At 41.9% G+C, this 17,390-nt stretch overlaps 2 protein-coding genes across 2 annotated transcripts in view; one reads left to right on the top strand and one right to left on the bottom strand.

Moving 5' to 3' along the window:
• Positions 1-12,379, bottom strand: part of cmss1 (cms1 ribosomal small subunit homolog) — a 28,544-nt gene extending 16,165 nt beyond the window's left edge. The window contains exon 1 of the mRNA XM_079230649.1: positions 12,323-12,379. Coding sequence (XP_079086775.1) covers positions 12,323-12,371 — 49 coding nt within the window. The 5' untranslated portion in view covers positions 12,372-12,379. The remainder of the gene's footprint in view (positions 1-12,322) is intronic.
• On the top strand, positions 4,660-8,842 carry LOC306747584 (filamin A-interacting protein 1-like). Its single transcript, XM_079230648.1, has 2 exons — positions 4,660-4,744; positions 5,935-8,842. The coding sequence occupies exon 2, from the start codon at positions 6,239-6,241 to the stop codon at positions 8,483-8,485; it is 2,247 nt and encodes a 748-aa protein (XP_079086774.1). The 5' UTR covers positions 4,660-4,744; positions 5,935-6,238; the 3' UTR covers positions 8,486-8,842.
• Positions 12,380-17,390: the final 5,011 nt, after the last annotated feature.

The following is a 17,390-nucleotide window of genomic DNA, read 5'->3' on the forward strand; positions in this document are numbered from 1 at the left end:
CACATGACCTGAAGTTGCAATGTTAGGTTGGTCTGTTTGGTAAATGTACATATTTGTGTTGGTCTCAGACCAATGTTGATGAGTAAAATCAATCAGAGGATGTCACTTTGGACTTTAGAAAATTACGATGGCCGCTTTTCACCATTTTCTGACAACATGTAGACCAAACAGTTACTTGATTTTAATTGGGAAAATAATCTGCAGCTGAATTGATGATGAAAGTAACTGAAAGTCCCTGAAAGCACAATCAATTATCTACTCCTCACTGGCAAATTCACAATCAACCCACAGCTCTTTTGTCTGTACATATTTATTTGTGTTCTAAGGCACACTTGAAAAAGAGTTTACATTCCTCTTCTGTGTTCCCAACTGCATTTCAGCTTGGCACCAAAAGATTTGAGCTGAGTCAATGCTTGCATTCATCCACAGGGTAAACAACACAAGGCACATGGCAATACAGCCAGTCCCTTTCATCTATCTATCCATCCTGTCTTTCTCAACATTTTTCTCTGCAGTAGCCTAAATATTTAACTGAAAGAATTTCCACTCCTACTCCAAATCCACTTGAACTATCTTTCAATCTCCCTCCCTGTTTCTTTTCAAAGCGTACGCTTTGAGCTAAGAGAGCCACTCAGCCTGGCTTAAAATCACCACCCCTATCTCTTTTTCATTTCCCTACAAAAGTAGTTCCACAAGGTGCCATGTGCACAGCAGATGAACTATAAGGCAAATTCCAGTCACGGCATATAATCACTTTATGCCATAGCATGATCCCTGTTGCGTGTCAAAGGATGATTACATAGTGCACATCACAATGCAGTGATCTGGTTGTTCCAACCTCAGCTATCAGAACAAGTTCTGAGTCTGTGTGCATTTTCTATGAACTGCCAATGGGCCGACAGCATCTCAGCATTAACCACACACATATGTTCAGCACACCAAAGACATCCGTGCTCTCATCGGTTCACTCCAGTTCTCAAGCCCAAACTTTTCACAGGCTCTACCCTAAAGCCACAAACTACTTTTAAACTAGTTCTTGTTTTCCCTCCCCAACTGATGTGGCCTTCTCAGCAATACATCATCACCAGTAAGTGCTACAGATGTAGAAGAGGAATGTGTAAGAAATATGATTTAAAGAGTCCACAGCCATGCTAGTGGCTCGATGAGGCTGTGCTTGAGGCACAGTAGTTCTTTGGGCTGAATGCTAAAGTCAGCATGCTAAAATTTTCAGTGACAATGCTAACATGCTGATCCATAAGGCATAATGTTTAGCTTGTTCATCTTCTTAGTTTAGTGTGTTAGCAAGCTAATGCATGATCATTTGCTCTAAACACAAAGTACAGCTTTGACTGATGAAAAACAAACGTATTTAAATTTTCATATATTTAAGTTTTGCCCTAATGATGAAAGGCCAACAAAGTTATCACAATTCATCCTGAGGGGAACATGTCTGTGCCAAATTTTCTGGCAATCCATCATAGTTGAATTACAAATGCCGACCTCATGGTGTGGCTAGAGAACCGCCAACATCATTCAAATGTCGTCCTCAGTGGACCATGAAAGAATAAATAGTCTACATAATTTCATGTCAATTGATACAATAATGGTTGTGACTAAAATGTCAACCTGCTGGTGGTGCTAGAGGGCCGACGCGGAGGGCCGACGTAGACAGGCGGACAGACCAGCATTGTGACCCCTACAGTCCCGCCACTAACATGGCTAACAAGCAATCGATCAAAAAATAAAAGCTCTCTGGTTTTCTTTAACATTAAACGTGGTGGAGGAAACAGTTTAGAAAAATTGCTCAAAAGGAAAAGGACAAAGTAAACTTGGCAGCGTCGTAGCGGAAACCGGCAGCTGTTCTGAATCTGTCCATCCCTTACACTCGACACACATCCACCATCTGCCGGGCCAGCCAATAATATGTCAGAAGAAGGGCTTAAATCACCATGAAAGTCTGGCACAGCATCACTTCAGCGCAGAGCTGATCACGAGCCGTTGGGCCTCTTTATTAGCGATACAAAGAATATGAGGTCAGTTTTGTCATGGCTTAAATTGTATTAAATGTGCTGTTAAATGAAGAGAAGAAATCTGGGGCAGACTGCCTGAGCCGCTGTTTTTTTCCTTTAATATGCCTTTTCTGTGACCTTATACAGCATTAAGCTTAGTACATCTGGAGGATTTGTCAAAGGCAGCAGCTACAAAAATGCAATATTGCCAAATTACACCCCTGGATGAAAATAGGAGCTATGACAACGGATCAGAGAGTGCTCCTCTCATATAAGGGCCGATGTTTGAGGGTTTTCTTGGAAATGCTTTTGAGGGATCGGATCATACTTGTAATTGAGGAAAAGCGCTGTCGATTGCCAACCCCTCCTCTAAGCAAAAACAGGACCTCGTGAACTCTGGTTTGGGAGTTGCTCTGTGCGGATTGGAATTGTAAGGAATGAGGAGGATTTCTCCCTCACATTCCACAACCAGAGAACTATCTCATCTCACTGAGACCTTTCCTTACGAAAGAGTATTAATCGAGCAGGGTGATTTAATAAACATACCGTCATCTAATCTGCAGCTACACCAAGCTGATAATCAATTTGCAAGTGCAAAAGTAGGGTATTTCCTAATTATTCAACAAAACATTATAACATTCCCCAACGATTGCCGTGCTATGAACCACAACTAGGTCCATTCACCATTGAGTTATCGCTGTTGCAAACAAACAAGTCACGATGAAAGGTTATCAACCTCAGTGATCTGACTTTGAAACAGGCAGCCACAGTTGTAATCAATCAATTAAGAGATTAACAAGAACGCCAAGGAGCAGAATACAGGCTGTACATCATTAATTTATACAACTGGCGTGGTCAGTAACTGTCAAAGCTGCACAGCAATAAGAACTCATGTTCGACTACAACACAGTTGGTTTGGGACACATGCTGCAGACCTACTGTCTGCATTGCACAATACTGTTGGCTTAACAAACCATGAAGGGCTTTGCGCTAAAAAACAAATGTGTGAAAGTGAAACGCGATCAAGCGATGCAGTAAGAGATGACATCATGTGTCAAATATTTAGAAACTATTGTCCTAGAAAATGTGTTGTGTTAACGCAGCTGCTGGATCTGGAGCCCACAAAAACCTTCAATAACCGTGAAGACATTGTTTGCTCATTCATAAACTATGATCAGACTTTTCTGGAGGCACAAACGTTGGTCCCCGTTGTTTAACCTCTCATGGTATTCCTTGAACATATGAGCAATCGAGAGTTTCACGCCTGTTGTGAAATAGCTTGAAAACAAAAGTGTCTAAAAACTGAAGTTTGAGTGAGTCTTTCAGGCTGTTTTGTAAATTCTTGTGCGGTGACAACATGACAGAGGTAATAGCTCTCCTTTAATTGGACACTCGATGGGTTTGCTTGACAGAAAGAAATACGCCAGACGTATATTTCCAGTGAAAGCTGGAACTGGGAGCCATAGTGCAAGTATGTGCTCCCGGAGGGGAACCTGCGCAACATTCAGATGTTTATTTTCTCCTGCAGTGCTGGTGGCAGTATCTCATCTAGTGAGATCAAATATCATTTATTTTCCCATGATGACTTTTAGTATTCATGTTGTGATAGACGAGACTAGCGGTGAGAATAATCAGAGTAGAATCTGTCATTCCTCCCTCCACTGGGTTCATGCATTTGACTTGACTAATACCATGAGAGTGGGATGCATTCAAAATTGCAGTTATAATTCATAACTAAAAGCAGGACGGTAAAGTGGAGAAGAAAATGAGAGAGTGAGCAAGAGACAGATGATTATTATCATCTGAATTTGTATTGTGATGCTTTGGCAATATGCTGTAGAAACGTTCATGCCAATAAAGCCCTTTTGAATTGAAAAAGAGAGCGAGAGTGTAAAAAAGACAGATTTTATTAATTGCACATTGTTCTTTTTCTTTATAATCTCATTAACTTGATGCTTTGGCAATATTGTTTTTGTTACATTCATGCCAATGAAGCATAACAAAAATTGAATTGAGAGAGTGAGTGTGAGAGAGAGACATATGGATGTAATTGAGGGCCGATGAACTGATGATGTCATCTCACAGTCAGGTTATCAGGCCCCAGGCAAAGCAAAACTCACAAAACATGTTTTTCTTCTTAAAACACATGGGGGAAAAAAGAATAAAAAAAACACACACACAATACTGTATGTATGAGCTACAGTTCCTCGGCCAAGTTAGGCCTAGCAGCACTTATGCCGCATAGTTAACATGTTTGCTCAGGCTAATCCTGCAGAGTGTTAGCCGTTCCAGTTTGAATTGTGATTAAAGCTTTAGTTTTCTCCGCACACTGACACACATATACACAAATACATTCTGTCCTTCCCATTAGCCTCTTTGGCATCGCTACACAATGACCTCATCTGGAATGGGCTGAACTCCAGCGCGCGCACGCACACACACACACACACACACACACACACACACACACACACACACACACACACACACACACACACACACACACACACACACACACACACACACACACAGTCCCATATAAGGACTTGCTGATGATGTAATGGGCGCCAAGGACTGCGAGTGAGACTCAGTGTGCAGCGCACTTCTCATAATGTTTGGTTTTCCGGATGGAATGTCCACATCACTGAGATCTCCGGGAAAGGGAGAAGTGAAAGAGTAGAGCCGATTTATTCTCTCAGGATTTTTAAAGGACAGAAGCCAACGTCACAGCACAGGTAGGAACAGACCAAAGACGTGTGACCAGCAGAAAAGTTATAATGTGTATTTAAAAAACGGATTAACCGTCAAACGAATTAATTGCTAGATGAGTTACGGGCAAATTAAGTTCTTGCCAGTCCAGCAGAGTTTTGATAGAACATCTTTCAATGTCATTGAAAGTGTAGTTTTTAAGTTTACAATTCTGTTTACAATTCTTTACTATTTAAAGAAGCATTATTGACAAGGCAACTAAAAGTGAGACAATTATCTAACCTATTAATATATGTATTAGAGCAATACACCATCAACTTTCAATCACCCACACACATTAAACACATTGTAGGTGATATGAATCTTAATAGCAAAAGTACAGATGCTGAAATGTAAAATGTATAAATCCTTAAACACTAATTTGACACATTCCATTAGACCATCAATGCTAGCAGACCCATCAGCACTCTAGATACCTCCAGTCTCCTCAACACTAGCAGCAACAGTCCCCACACTTACATGACATTGATTCCAAATAGTGAACATTGACGAGTGAGAGATTACTTTGAAGTGTGCCTCTCCTGTACAGTGTGTATTAAATGTATTTGTACATTGCTGGCATGCATCTGGGGAAATGTGGGGAGTGTCAGCACTTGTAAATGTAGCCAGTCTGTAATTACTTATGGAACAGGGGGGAATTCCTGCCTCTCCTCGCTGGAAATGGGGTAGTGTTGGAGGGGCACAGAAGGAGGGTGATTGGGTGCAGTGTTGAGGGAACTCAAGGGTAGAGGAACTTCTTAATTAACAAACACTCCCTGCCAAGGGACCATCTGCTGTAATAGTCTAAACATCCTACAGAATGCATGCTGCCTGGAGAGAAGTGCAAAACGACATGAACGTATCTCCATGTTTTAGGGTTTACAAGTAGGAACAAACACACAGATGCATGTACGAAAAGAGAAAAGAAAGTATCACTAGCTTCTGTAGAAGCTTGAGTAAGGAGATAATTGTTTTCCAAATTTTTCTGAAAATTATAAATAAATGTTTATGTTGAAAATACACAATTGAGGACATTATTTGTGTTCAAAAGTTGTGGCCAAGAGGTTAAGTATAAACACTACAAAGCGTCCTTGGAGGCTGGAATAAGAAACAATTACACAATAAAACCATGCCAAAACAATCAGTTTGACATCAGCTTGTGTGTTCCTCTCTGCAGACTCAAGCTCCTGACTGTAAAGGAGAAAGAATACCAGGAGATTTGGGAGAAGAAAAGTGAAAAAGAAGTGTCAACTCTAAAGGATGAGCTCACCAAGCTGAAGGCCTTTGCACTGCTGGTTGTAAGGGAGCAACAGTGTCTGAGCGAGCTGCTGGAGGAGCAGAGGCTCCGCGTCCAAGAACTGACCGCCATCACTGACCACATCAAGCAGGAGGTCAGTGCCGTTTACCCCAGCGCAAAGAAGGAAGAGCTCAAATCCCTGCACCATAATCAAGTTTCCATCTTCTACCAAAGCCAGAACACCATGACAACCCCAAGCCTGCTGTCAGAGGTTGAGTTACTGAGGAGAAGGGTCGTGGAAATGGAGGGAAAGGACGAGGAGATGATACGCATGTGGGACCAGTGTCGAGACCTGGACCGCAGCCTGTCGAGGGAGACCAGCCACTGCCGTAGCTTGAAAGTTGAGGTGGATAAACTCAATGGCAGAATCAGCGAATTGGACAGGATAGAGGAGGCTTTAGGTAAGAGCAAACAGGACTGTAGTATTCTGAAGGGCAGCTTGGAGCGAGAGAGAGAGGTCAGCAAGGTGCAGTCTGGCGAGCTTGACACTCTGAAAGTCAGGGTGAGAGAGCTAGAGGCCGTTGAAGGCCAACTGGGAAAGAGTGAGGCGGTGATTAGACAGGACCTGGCCAAGCTCAGGTCACTGACTGTAGCTTTGGTGGAGGACAGAAAGAACACGGCCGAGAGGCTCCGACAGGCTGAGGAAAAACTCAACAGGAAGGAGGGCAAAAGAAATGAGCAAAGCAATTTGGCAACAATGACAGAGGGACTGAGAGAGGAGAGGCAGCAGGCACTGAGGTCGAAGGCAGATTTAGAGGAGAGGATTAAGGGCATAGCAAAGGAAAAATATGAGCTCCAAGATAGACTAAAGACCGAAGGGGAGAGGAATGGAGAGCTACAGAGTAGAATCACTACAATGAAGAAAAAATTACAGATCTTGGAAAACAGGAAAGAGAGAGAGAAGTACACACACAGCTCTATTCCAAACAATGCTGGCCACCACTGCCACTCGGAGGACAACAAAGTCAAGGAACTGACCCTGGAACTAGAAAGGTTGCAACAGAGACTAGAGGACAAGGAGGTGCTGGAGGAAGAACTGATTAAGGTGGAACATGACTTTGAGTCCCTGCAAAAGAGGTTCAAGGATGAACAGAAGAAGTCCCAGGCTCTGACAGAGGAGCTGGAGGTGGCAAAGAGGGAGTTATCCAGGTATGAGCAGGCAGAGAAGCAGGAGGTCAACCAGGAACACCTTCTCCTTTGCCGTCTTCAGAAGGAGCAGGTCAAGTCCAGACTATTGGGCAGAGAGGTCGACACCCTGAAGCAGAAACTCCAGAAGCTGATGGGAACCGAGGAGTCCATCTGCAGGGTTCAGACGGATCACTCCACGCTGCAGAGGAAGCTGACCCAGCAGGAAGCCAGTAACAGAGAGCTGGCCAGAGAAATGAAGGAACTGTGTAGTGAGCTAGACAGGCACGGACAAATCAAGAATCGTACAACTGGTGCCAACCAACAACGCTACGCAGACCTTCATCAGACCACCAAAGAGGTTCAGACTGAGCCAGCAGATAGCCTGCTGCCTGTCTTCAGCGAGCCCAGTGAGGCCCTAGATGAAGAAAACGAGGATGAGGAACCAAACCACAATGCACAAGTCATAAACAGACGAAGATCTCTCGTCAGCAACCTGAACAGCTTGAACAGTACAAACAACAACATGAGCCAATACAGCAGCCGTTCAGCCAATGGCATGGATATGCACCAAGCGGCTAACGGAGAGGTGATGATGTTAACGCACACACCAGGGCAGCCCTTGCAGATCAAAGTAACACCCCATCATATACTCAACACGGCCACACTCGAGATAAGTAGCCCCAATGGAGACGCAGCCACATCCTTCACCAGCACAGCCCTCATTCCAACAAGCGGAGCCTCACCTAAACAGAGAATTACGATCATCCAAAACTCAGCTCTGTCTGCAGTCAATGCTAAAACCCCACCTTCAAGCCCCGACCGTACCGTCTCCCCATTTGACGGTAACCCCATCTCTCGGGTGTTGAATCCAAATTCATCACACTCTGCGACACCCGACCACAGCAACTCGCCCATTCAGATTGTAACCGTGAGGACCTGTTCTCCAGAGCCAACCGATGCTGCAAATACGGCGGTCTACTGCAAAACACCGGAGCGGCAGAACAGCTGGCAACCTCAAAGGTCCAGCAGTATCGACACAAGTCCCAGTATCATCGCCACGGAGGACAACCAGATCCATATCCACCTGGGGAGCCCATATAGCCAGTCTCTGAATGGTATGACTCACAGCATCCCACAGCCTGTTGGGCCATACTACCTCCGACATGAGCAAAGGACTCAAGTGCTCGCCAATGGCTGTCATGTCAAAGGCGTTGGCACGATTACAAGTAGCATCACTATATCTCCCGCTGCTTCTTCAGCTTCACATTCCTCAAACATTACAGTAAGTAGCCTTTTTGATTAGGTGAACATTTATATATTCTCTACATACAGTATTATGTTTTCAGTTACATTCCCAGACAAGCCAACGAAAACAATTAACTTTCTCTAATGACAACCAAGAGTTTCTTTGTATTTTGTAACATTCATGAAATAAATTCTTTGTGGTGTTTGTCAAATAAGAGCCTTTGTATATCCTATTTGGTCTAGCTATTGTGTCCTTAGACTGACTTTAACAACCCTTTATTGACTGTGTGACATGTGTGTCTAGTATCCGTATGAGAGCTAAGAGATGCAACATTGCTACCAAATGTGTGATGTGCTTTTTTTTAAATGTTCTGTTTCATCAATGTTCATTTTCTGTTTATTAAAAAAAATGTTGTGTTGATTTGATTCATTCACCTTGAATACTTTTGAGAGTGGGTTGGCATCAACACAGCTAATAAGTTGCCAGCCAATTTAAAAGCAAAACAGTTGGAATCAGAAAAGACCAAAACCTGGTTTGATGTTTTTCCTCCAGGGTCAACTAAACACTACAAAGCACAACACATCAAGCGCATACCCGTTTACTTGACACATTTTAAGTTAATTGAGTGAACTAAGAATTACTGAAGAACAGGAAGGGTTAAACCTACTCCCAAATAGGTCGAAGCTTCATTCATTATGTACTGTAGATATTGTCTAAATTGTGGGTTTTTGTACAGTTGCAGGTAAAGATTAGGCCACTAATAATAATATAGAATATACAATTTGTAGAATACAATTTCAATGGAGGCTGCGTAGGATTGTTTGAGATCCAAACATCTCCAATATCTCCTGAGCATTGTAAATTCTAAAAATCTAAATTCATTTGGAAAAAGATAGATGTAATAAATTCACAATATTTTTTATCTAACATAATATTCTGCTACAATTCCAATTTATTGGCTTTTGGCCTTTCGCATTTTTTTTTACTGCGAAACCAGTTTGCTCTCAATTGCCTGAACACACCTGAATTAGAAACACTTTTTTTTTTTTAGGGTGATAACATCATTTTTTTTAATAACCTTTTTTCTAAAAACTCAATATAAGCTTTGAATGTAAAAAGTGCATTCTCTACAGCTCTGTTTGTGTTTGCCATGTTTGAGTCAACAGTTGAGTCACCAGCTATTTCAACCACAGAAAATTCCTCACAAGTGTGTGCAAGTGTAAAGCTCCTTTAAATGTGCACTGGAAAACTCCGCTCATGTTTTTTTGAAACAATTAAACTTGGAACACCTAGTGGTGGTCGGTCTGTTAACATTTTATGGTGGATGGACTATTAAAAGCCCTTTTCCATTTGTAACAAACATGATAAAAGTAAATGTATAATTACCATCATCTTAACACATTTAAAACGGACAAAAACATACATTTAAATACCAAACTTTTGCGGAACCCTTTAAAACATTTTCTCAGGTTTTCATCATTTACTATCAAACAATTGGGTTCACAGTGTGAGCAAAGTGCAACCATTAGCATGCCAATGCTGGTCTTATTTTGTTAGACACGCATGTTGCCACAGCAAGCAAAGCATTCTGTACAGTCATCTCCTGCCAGCTAAACCTCCCATTGCAGACAGTTTATTTCATGGTTGTGTTGATTTGCTTACATTATAAATATTTCCTGGGTCCTTTATCATATTTTCCTGTTTGGTACTTTCATGTTTCACAGGCCTTTTACAGAGGCAACACTCGTCTGTGGTCGGAGTGTCACATGTGTGTGTCAAATGATAATCCAATACAAATACACACTAGACGTCAACCAATTTTACAACTTTGCTAAAAGAAGTCCGTTTACGCTTCAATTGCTCAAACTGCACACGAAGGCACGCAGGGGAAGGAGACCTATCCAGAATATTAAACGGTAAGATGGATTTGGCAAAAATATGTAGCACATTAATGAGGAGCAGCATTCATAATCTATTTTTGAGAAATACATTAATCACAGTATCCAACTTCCAGAATACCTCATACCCTAAAATCTAAGTACAATATTCATGGTTTTTAGTCGCCAACAGGTCAACTTTTGAAAAGGTCAAACCACAAAATATACGGATACATGTGGTTTCATAGAGTGGCAGAAATAAATGGCCTGTTATTTAGTTTGAATAAAAGCTGTGATGAGCTGTGTCATCTAAATAAGAAACCAGCTGACAGTTGGGGCACAATAGGGCTTACTGTGGTTAGGAGAGGCTGGCAGAGCAGGTATATGATGACAAACATGGAGGAACATTAACCACACTGACATCACCGGTTGACGACGTAGTAGCCAGATGAGGCATTTGATGAGAGTTTAGGGCAGACTGGAGCGTGACAGAAGCCTTATGAGAAACTTTGTCATTGCTGTGGGCAGAGAGTCATCACCATAAAAGTCAGACTGCTTCTTACGAATCTCTTCCTCACTCTTATAACTTCAAAGTCAGTGCCACAAACTAATAAACTTCAACTCTCCTTGTCAGTCAGCCTCACAGCCCTTACTGTTAAGCAGCTATGAGACAAACGTAAGCACTGATGGGATGCCAACCTAGAAAAAACAAGAGCTGTAGACATCTCTCAATAAAGACCATATATGTATATGGTAATGATGGATATAAATGGGGTTAATAATAACTTTCATAATAAAAATGTGCAGAGTAAATCCAAGAATTATGATTGGAACACCAGGGAGTCTCAGGAGGATATTGAAACAAAAACAAGCACTAATAATTGATAAATTGAATATTATAAACATATAAGATTTATTTAGTTTCTTAGTCATTGTTTTAGGCTGAAAGACTTTCAGATAACAGCGCTAACAGTACTATATACACACTCTGATTCCCTGTAATAGTTAAGCTGGAACATATTATATTAATACGATTGTATTTCCCAGAACACTTTCCTCCTCTGAATAAATGTAAATAAAAAAAGCAATATGCTTGGAGAGTATTGTCTGTGCATGTGTTTGTATCAGTGCAGTGATGGAAATATCTAATTGTTTTTCTGAAGTAAAAAGAGCCATTAATATACATTACTATTTGGTAGGTCAAACCTTAATAATATATCATTTTAGAAACTCATGTCAAGTAAATTGAGTGTAGCCAGAAACACAACACTTCCCTGTGAAATGAAGTGGGGTAAACGCTTAATTTTACTTAGTTTAAAATGGAAATACTCAAGTAAAGTTAAAGTATATCAAGATTGTCCTCAAGTATTGGACTCAACTCGGTTCCATTCTGCTCGGCGACGCAGCAACACGTTGCCGTCCTTAGCAATCAGGCCAATCGTCCAGGGCACATAGCAGGACTGCCCTCTATTGGTATGCAGAGTGCATGAAGCTGTGCAATGAGCAGCCGCAGGGGACTGCCTCTGTTAGTGTGTGGAGATGAGGATGTACATAGCAGATAGCAGAATAAATAGAAGAAAGTTACGTTTAGAGAGCGAAGTGTAAGATAAACGCCCGGACATGACAGACCACGTGAGGGCATCCTTCACGTCACCATCATTATTTGTTATCATGGCTCACACGTGTTTGCACATCTTCTGCTGGTAGCAACTCCTGCTGCCAACCTTAACTCCCCCTGTCCTAACAAACCACAGGTAAACTACACCAACAACACACTTGCTGCTACTTTGCGTGTTACGCCAGTCGCTACGATAACCGACGTTAACTTTACCCAGAATGCAGTGACTGTGAACACACACTGCTGGCTAGCTCACGTTAGCTTACAGTTAGCAACCCGGCTTTACTCGCGACCGCTACAAGTTAATATTGTCAACAGTTCGCTTTAAACCAACAGCTTCCGGACCACGCGTATTTCAGAAATACTACAACATAAATATACTAAAGTAACGCAAGGTACCTGAGTTGCCCTCGTGTGCCCACCATTCGTCACCCAGGTCGTCTCCCATTTTCCTCAAAGCTAGTAAGTAACGCGAGTCTGTCCAATCCGAATCTACCGCTGAGCGAGAGAGAGCGCACGTGAGGGGTGCGTTCAAAAGCAGCACGTTGAAACGTGGGAGTGTGTTGCTTAAAAACGTAAACGGGACACCATGGAAATTAAACCAAGTTCTCCCACAACATATTTACATTAGTGATGATAGTATGATGGATTCATGTTGGGTTTAACAGAGATACTTTATTGGAATATACTCTAATTTTCCATTTCAAAATTCAATAGAGTCTCAGGAGTACTATTTTCCTCTCCTTTTAACTTGTCTGTTTTCTTTTTTCTTTTTTTATTGTTAGAACTTTTTCCCAAATAACATTCAAGGCATAAAGCTAATATGCACTTTATTAACATTTTGACCAAAAACAACTGTTCAAATAAAACCAGAACATGGCTCTGATTAACACATTTTTAAACGCTTCTATACTGCAAGTCTTTTTTTCTTCTTTTTTTTTTTTACTTCATCAAGAGATGAGCAAGCAAAATAAACCCAAATTGGGCTTCTAACATATTGTTGAAGCTGTTTAATCTTTGCTTAGGAAAACCAGTCAACTCTGTACACTTTAATAGAGAAGAGAAAGCAGGGTCTTTGCATTTCTTTCTAAATTTGCTATGACAGAACATGTAGATTTTGCAAAAAATAGACAATGTCTACTGTTGTCTGGTTAATAAAGATAAGATCTATTTGGGGTACAGACACATGATTGATGACACCAATGACTATATTTTCCAACCTCAAAAACAGGGAGGATTTCCCAACCAAAGTGGTAAGTCTGGAGGAAGGCCTACCCTGCAACAGCATTTTTATGTGAAATTGTTTTAATTTGACTTGTAATACTCAACTGTTGTGATCGCGGACAAAGCGTTCCTGAGCAGCCTGGGGCGGCCTTCTGGTAATGTTCTCAATGAGAGTGAAGCGTTTTGCGTGCTGCTTTTGCCTTGCCGAATGTCTCACATTATTCTGCTGGCCGAGATGGCCGAGCCACTCTCAACCCATCTGAAGTCAACAACTACAGACCTGTCTCTCTCCTTTCCTTTCTTTCCAAAACTCTGGAGCGAGCTATCTTTAATCAAGTCTCCTCCTTTCTCCAACAGAACAACCTTCTGGACCCTCACCAGTCTGGATTCAAGTCACTCAACAGAGACTGCCCTCCTCGCTGTTTCTGAGCAGCTTCACACTGCTAGAGCAGCCCCTCTCTCCTCTCTCCTTATCCTTATAGACCTTTCTGCTGCCTTTGACACAGTGAACCACCAGCTCCTTATCTCCTCCCTCCAGGACCTTGGTATCACAGGCACTGCGCTCTCCCTCTTCTCATCCTATTTCAACGACCGCACCTACCAGGTAACTTGGAGAGGATCAGTGTCTGAACCTTGTCCTCGCACTACTCGGGTCCCTCAAAGCTCTGTCCTGGGTCCTCTCCTCTTCTCTCTGTACACCAACTCTCTTGGCTCTGTCATCCGCTCGCATGGCTTTTCCTACCATAGCTATGCCGATGACACCCAACTGATCCTCTCGTTTCCCCAATCGGAAACACAAGTAGCAGCACGAATCTCTGCCTGTCTGACTGACATCTCTCAGTGGATGTCCGCACACCACCTGAAAATTAACCCTGACAAAACTGAACTACTTTTCCTTCCAGTATAAGGCTCTCCCACCCACAACCTCACTATTACCTTCAACAACTCAGTGTTGGCACCGGCCCCGACTGCCAGGAATCTCGGTGTGACGCTCGACAGTCAACTCTCCCTGACTGCCAACATCACCGCAACAACACGTTCCTGTAGGAACATGCTGTACAACATGAGGAGAATGCGTCCCCTTCTCACCCAGAAGGCGGCACAGGTTCTCGCCCAGGCTCTGATCATCTCGCGCCTTGACTACTGTAACTCTCTCCTGGCAGGTCTACCTGCTGGTGCCATCCGACCTCTGCAGCTCATCCAGAATGCAGCAGCTTGACTGGTCTTTAACCTCCCGAAATTCACCCACACTACTCCGCTCCTACGCGACCTTCACTGGTTACTGGTGGTCACCCGTATCCGCTTCAAAACATTGGTACTTGCGTACCGTGCTATGAACAGATCGGGTCCAATCTACGTCCAGGACATGGTAAAACCGTACACCCCAGCTCGTTCACTCCACTCCAATCGGCTTGTAGCTCCGTCACTGCGAGCTAAACACTCAACAAAGTCACGACTGTTTGCTGTCCTGGCTCCTCAATGATGGAATGAGCTCCCCATTGACATCAGGGCCGCAGAAAGTCTCTACATTTTCCGTCGCAAACTAAAAACACTTCTTTTTCGACTACACCTTGAATAGGGAAGGTAGCGCCGTAGTAGCACTTTAGTAGCACTTAAATGGCACTTACTGATAGCACTTTGTGGTTTAACTTTGTTGAAGAAACTGTACTTTCTGGATTCTTGTTGTTCTGAGTTTGTACTCATGGTTGAATTGCACTTATTGTAAGTCGCTTTGGATAAAAGCGTCAGCTAAATGAAATGTAATGTAATGTCATAATCGTGATTGTTAAGTCCAGGTCATCATTTTGTTGTTTGCATGTATGTATCGCCCCCTCTCCACCACATAGTACCATACCATAAAACATTGTCTGCAAATGAAAGAGGATCAAAGGCAGACCTTCTTGTTTCAGTTGCATTTGTTGTCTCTGACGCTTAATTAGATTTCCAATATAGGATCTCTATAATTATATTTAGCCTATAAAACTCAAATGTTAACCTTTTCAAAAATTACATATGCAATTATAGGATAAATCCTCATTATTCATCATAAGGGGATGTTTCCAGAGAGAAGAGAATCGACCTACTGTTCTACTGAGTGTTTCTCCATAGAGGACATTACAATACACGTCTCTACATCTTCTGCCATTATGGTTTGGCCAGGGTGGTCTTATTTTGCAACACACAGCAGAAAGGAAAGACAAGAGAAAGGAGGAGGAGGAGGAGGACGTGGACGTGTTTGGAATAGTGCCCTCTTCTCTGCAGCTGTAGCGGAGAGGAGGGACAGGTCCTCTGGGAATAATTGCATGCTTTTTTGTGTTTCTGTCGGAATAACACATTTCTGGCTTGTGGAGGCTGTGAGATGTTTGATTAAAGCTTTGCCACAAAAAAAAGAACAGACTGATTACTGGGGAAATTATAACGGGTTCAGAATGGGTATGTTGTATGACCCTCAAAATGGGGGGAGAAAACAAATCAAGAAAGAGAGAAAAAGGAAGGAAGTAGTCAACACATTGTGCTGAGGTCTGCCAACATCCAGGGAGGACAATGGATTCTAAATGGCAGCTTTGTATGTAATTAAGCATCGTTCCTGTAAAACACAGGCCTCTTCCTCATTTGCCATTCTCTTTGTTCATCGTTTGGCTCCATTTTCACTCGGAACGATATGCTGTACAAAAGCACATTCCTTCTCTATAGACCCCAGGGGAACTTGTGAAACTTTAAAATCAGCATACCCTGCGTTAATCAGCCAACCTGCATTTGAAAGAGAAAGAGCACTTTAAAAAGGGTAAACTGCACAAGGAGGTTCACTATCTTAAAATACCCTTAAAATAATCTCAGAGTATATTTGGTAAAACGCTAAGACCAGATGGAAATTACCCTCATTCTTTGGATAAGATACTTTATATTCATCCAAAGGGAAATTGCTGTTGGAGCAGAAGAGGTTGAGGAAAGATTGTGATGGTGAGCATTTGCTCATGGGAAGATATTCATGTTTTAAAATTTGGTTTTACATTTAAGGAAACACAAATTGAGTTTCTTGCTAAAAGTTAGATGAGAAGATCCATACCACTCTTTGATTGAAATATTCCCCCTGAAAACCACCATCACTTTTTTGACATATTAAACAGGGATTCTGAACCTTTTCTCTGAAATCTTTTATTGGCCTACGTATGTTTGCTTAATTTAATACAATCAGAAGCCCACCGATATCTTAAAAAAAAAACATGACTTGAAAAAGAGGTGAAAAAATATACTGGGTTTTAAATAAATGTTATTCCTCTGTTAACTGCAATAATCAGAATACATATTCTGTTAACCCTCACCCATCATTGTCTGAAACCAAATGTAGTGTATTCAGGGTCACAATTTCTCACCACATGCTGTGGAGCTTTTACTGGCACAGGGTTGTCTCCCTTGTTTCTTTTTTTGTTTCAAAAACCCATTCCACTGTGTCACTGCATCTGAGGGAACGTCAGTTTGTCTCTCTCTGATGATGTGTCGAGATACCACAGACTAACTGGTCACTGAGATTATGCTTTGTTTGAAATAGTATTTTAATTTTAATGTTTTTAAAGTTTGGACAAAGACGGAGGCTAGTTATTTTCCCCGTTTCCAGTTGTTATGCTAAGCTCAGCTAACCAGCTGATATCTGTAGCTTCAAATGCAACAGACAGCTTTTGAGAGCGGTATTGATCTTCACAGTTTGAGTCCTGTAGCAACACAGGATAAAAAAAAATCAAGAGGCAACGACATCTAAACTGAGACAAAGAAGAAAGTTGTGAGAATGCAGAAAAAGAGTGAAAGAGAAGATGAGCATCGGTGTAATTACAGGCGGACAGCTGTCTCCTCTGGCCTCTGTGATTGCACACTGTGGAGCATTGGTGTTAATGTGTTTGTTTTGTTGTAAGCAGCTGTTCTTCCACTTTCTTTTTTATTTTAATGATCACAAGAAGATATTTATTTTTGGTTTCCATTCTCCTTTTATTGTGCTTTCTTGTTCTGCTGAATGAGGAGGAAGAGAGGGAGGGTAAAGGAAGTGAGAACGGACCCAGTTTAATTATGGCTTTGAAAAGTTCAGTGCTGATTACCACACATCCATAAAGGCTTCTGTTTCCTACCTATTCTCATGCCATGGATTTCCATTGGTATAACCTTCTCTTCTTGATCAGAGATCTGTGACTCTTTTGATTCCATCTCCTTTGTTTTACTCATTGAGGAACATATAATTCAACAATGCAACGTG

The sequence above is a fragment of the Taurulus bubalis genome (assembly GCF_910589615.1).
Source record: "Taurulus bubalis genome assembly, chromosome: 15".
NCBI classification, from domain to species: domain Eukaryota; kingdom Metazoa; phylum Chordata; class Actinopteri; order Perciformes; family Cottidae; genus Taurulus; species Taurulus bubalis.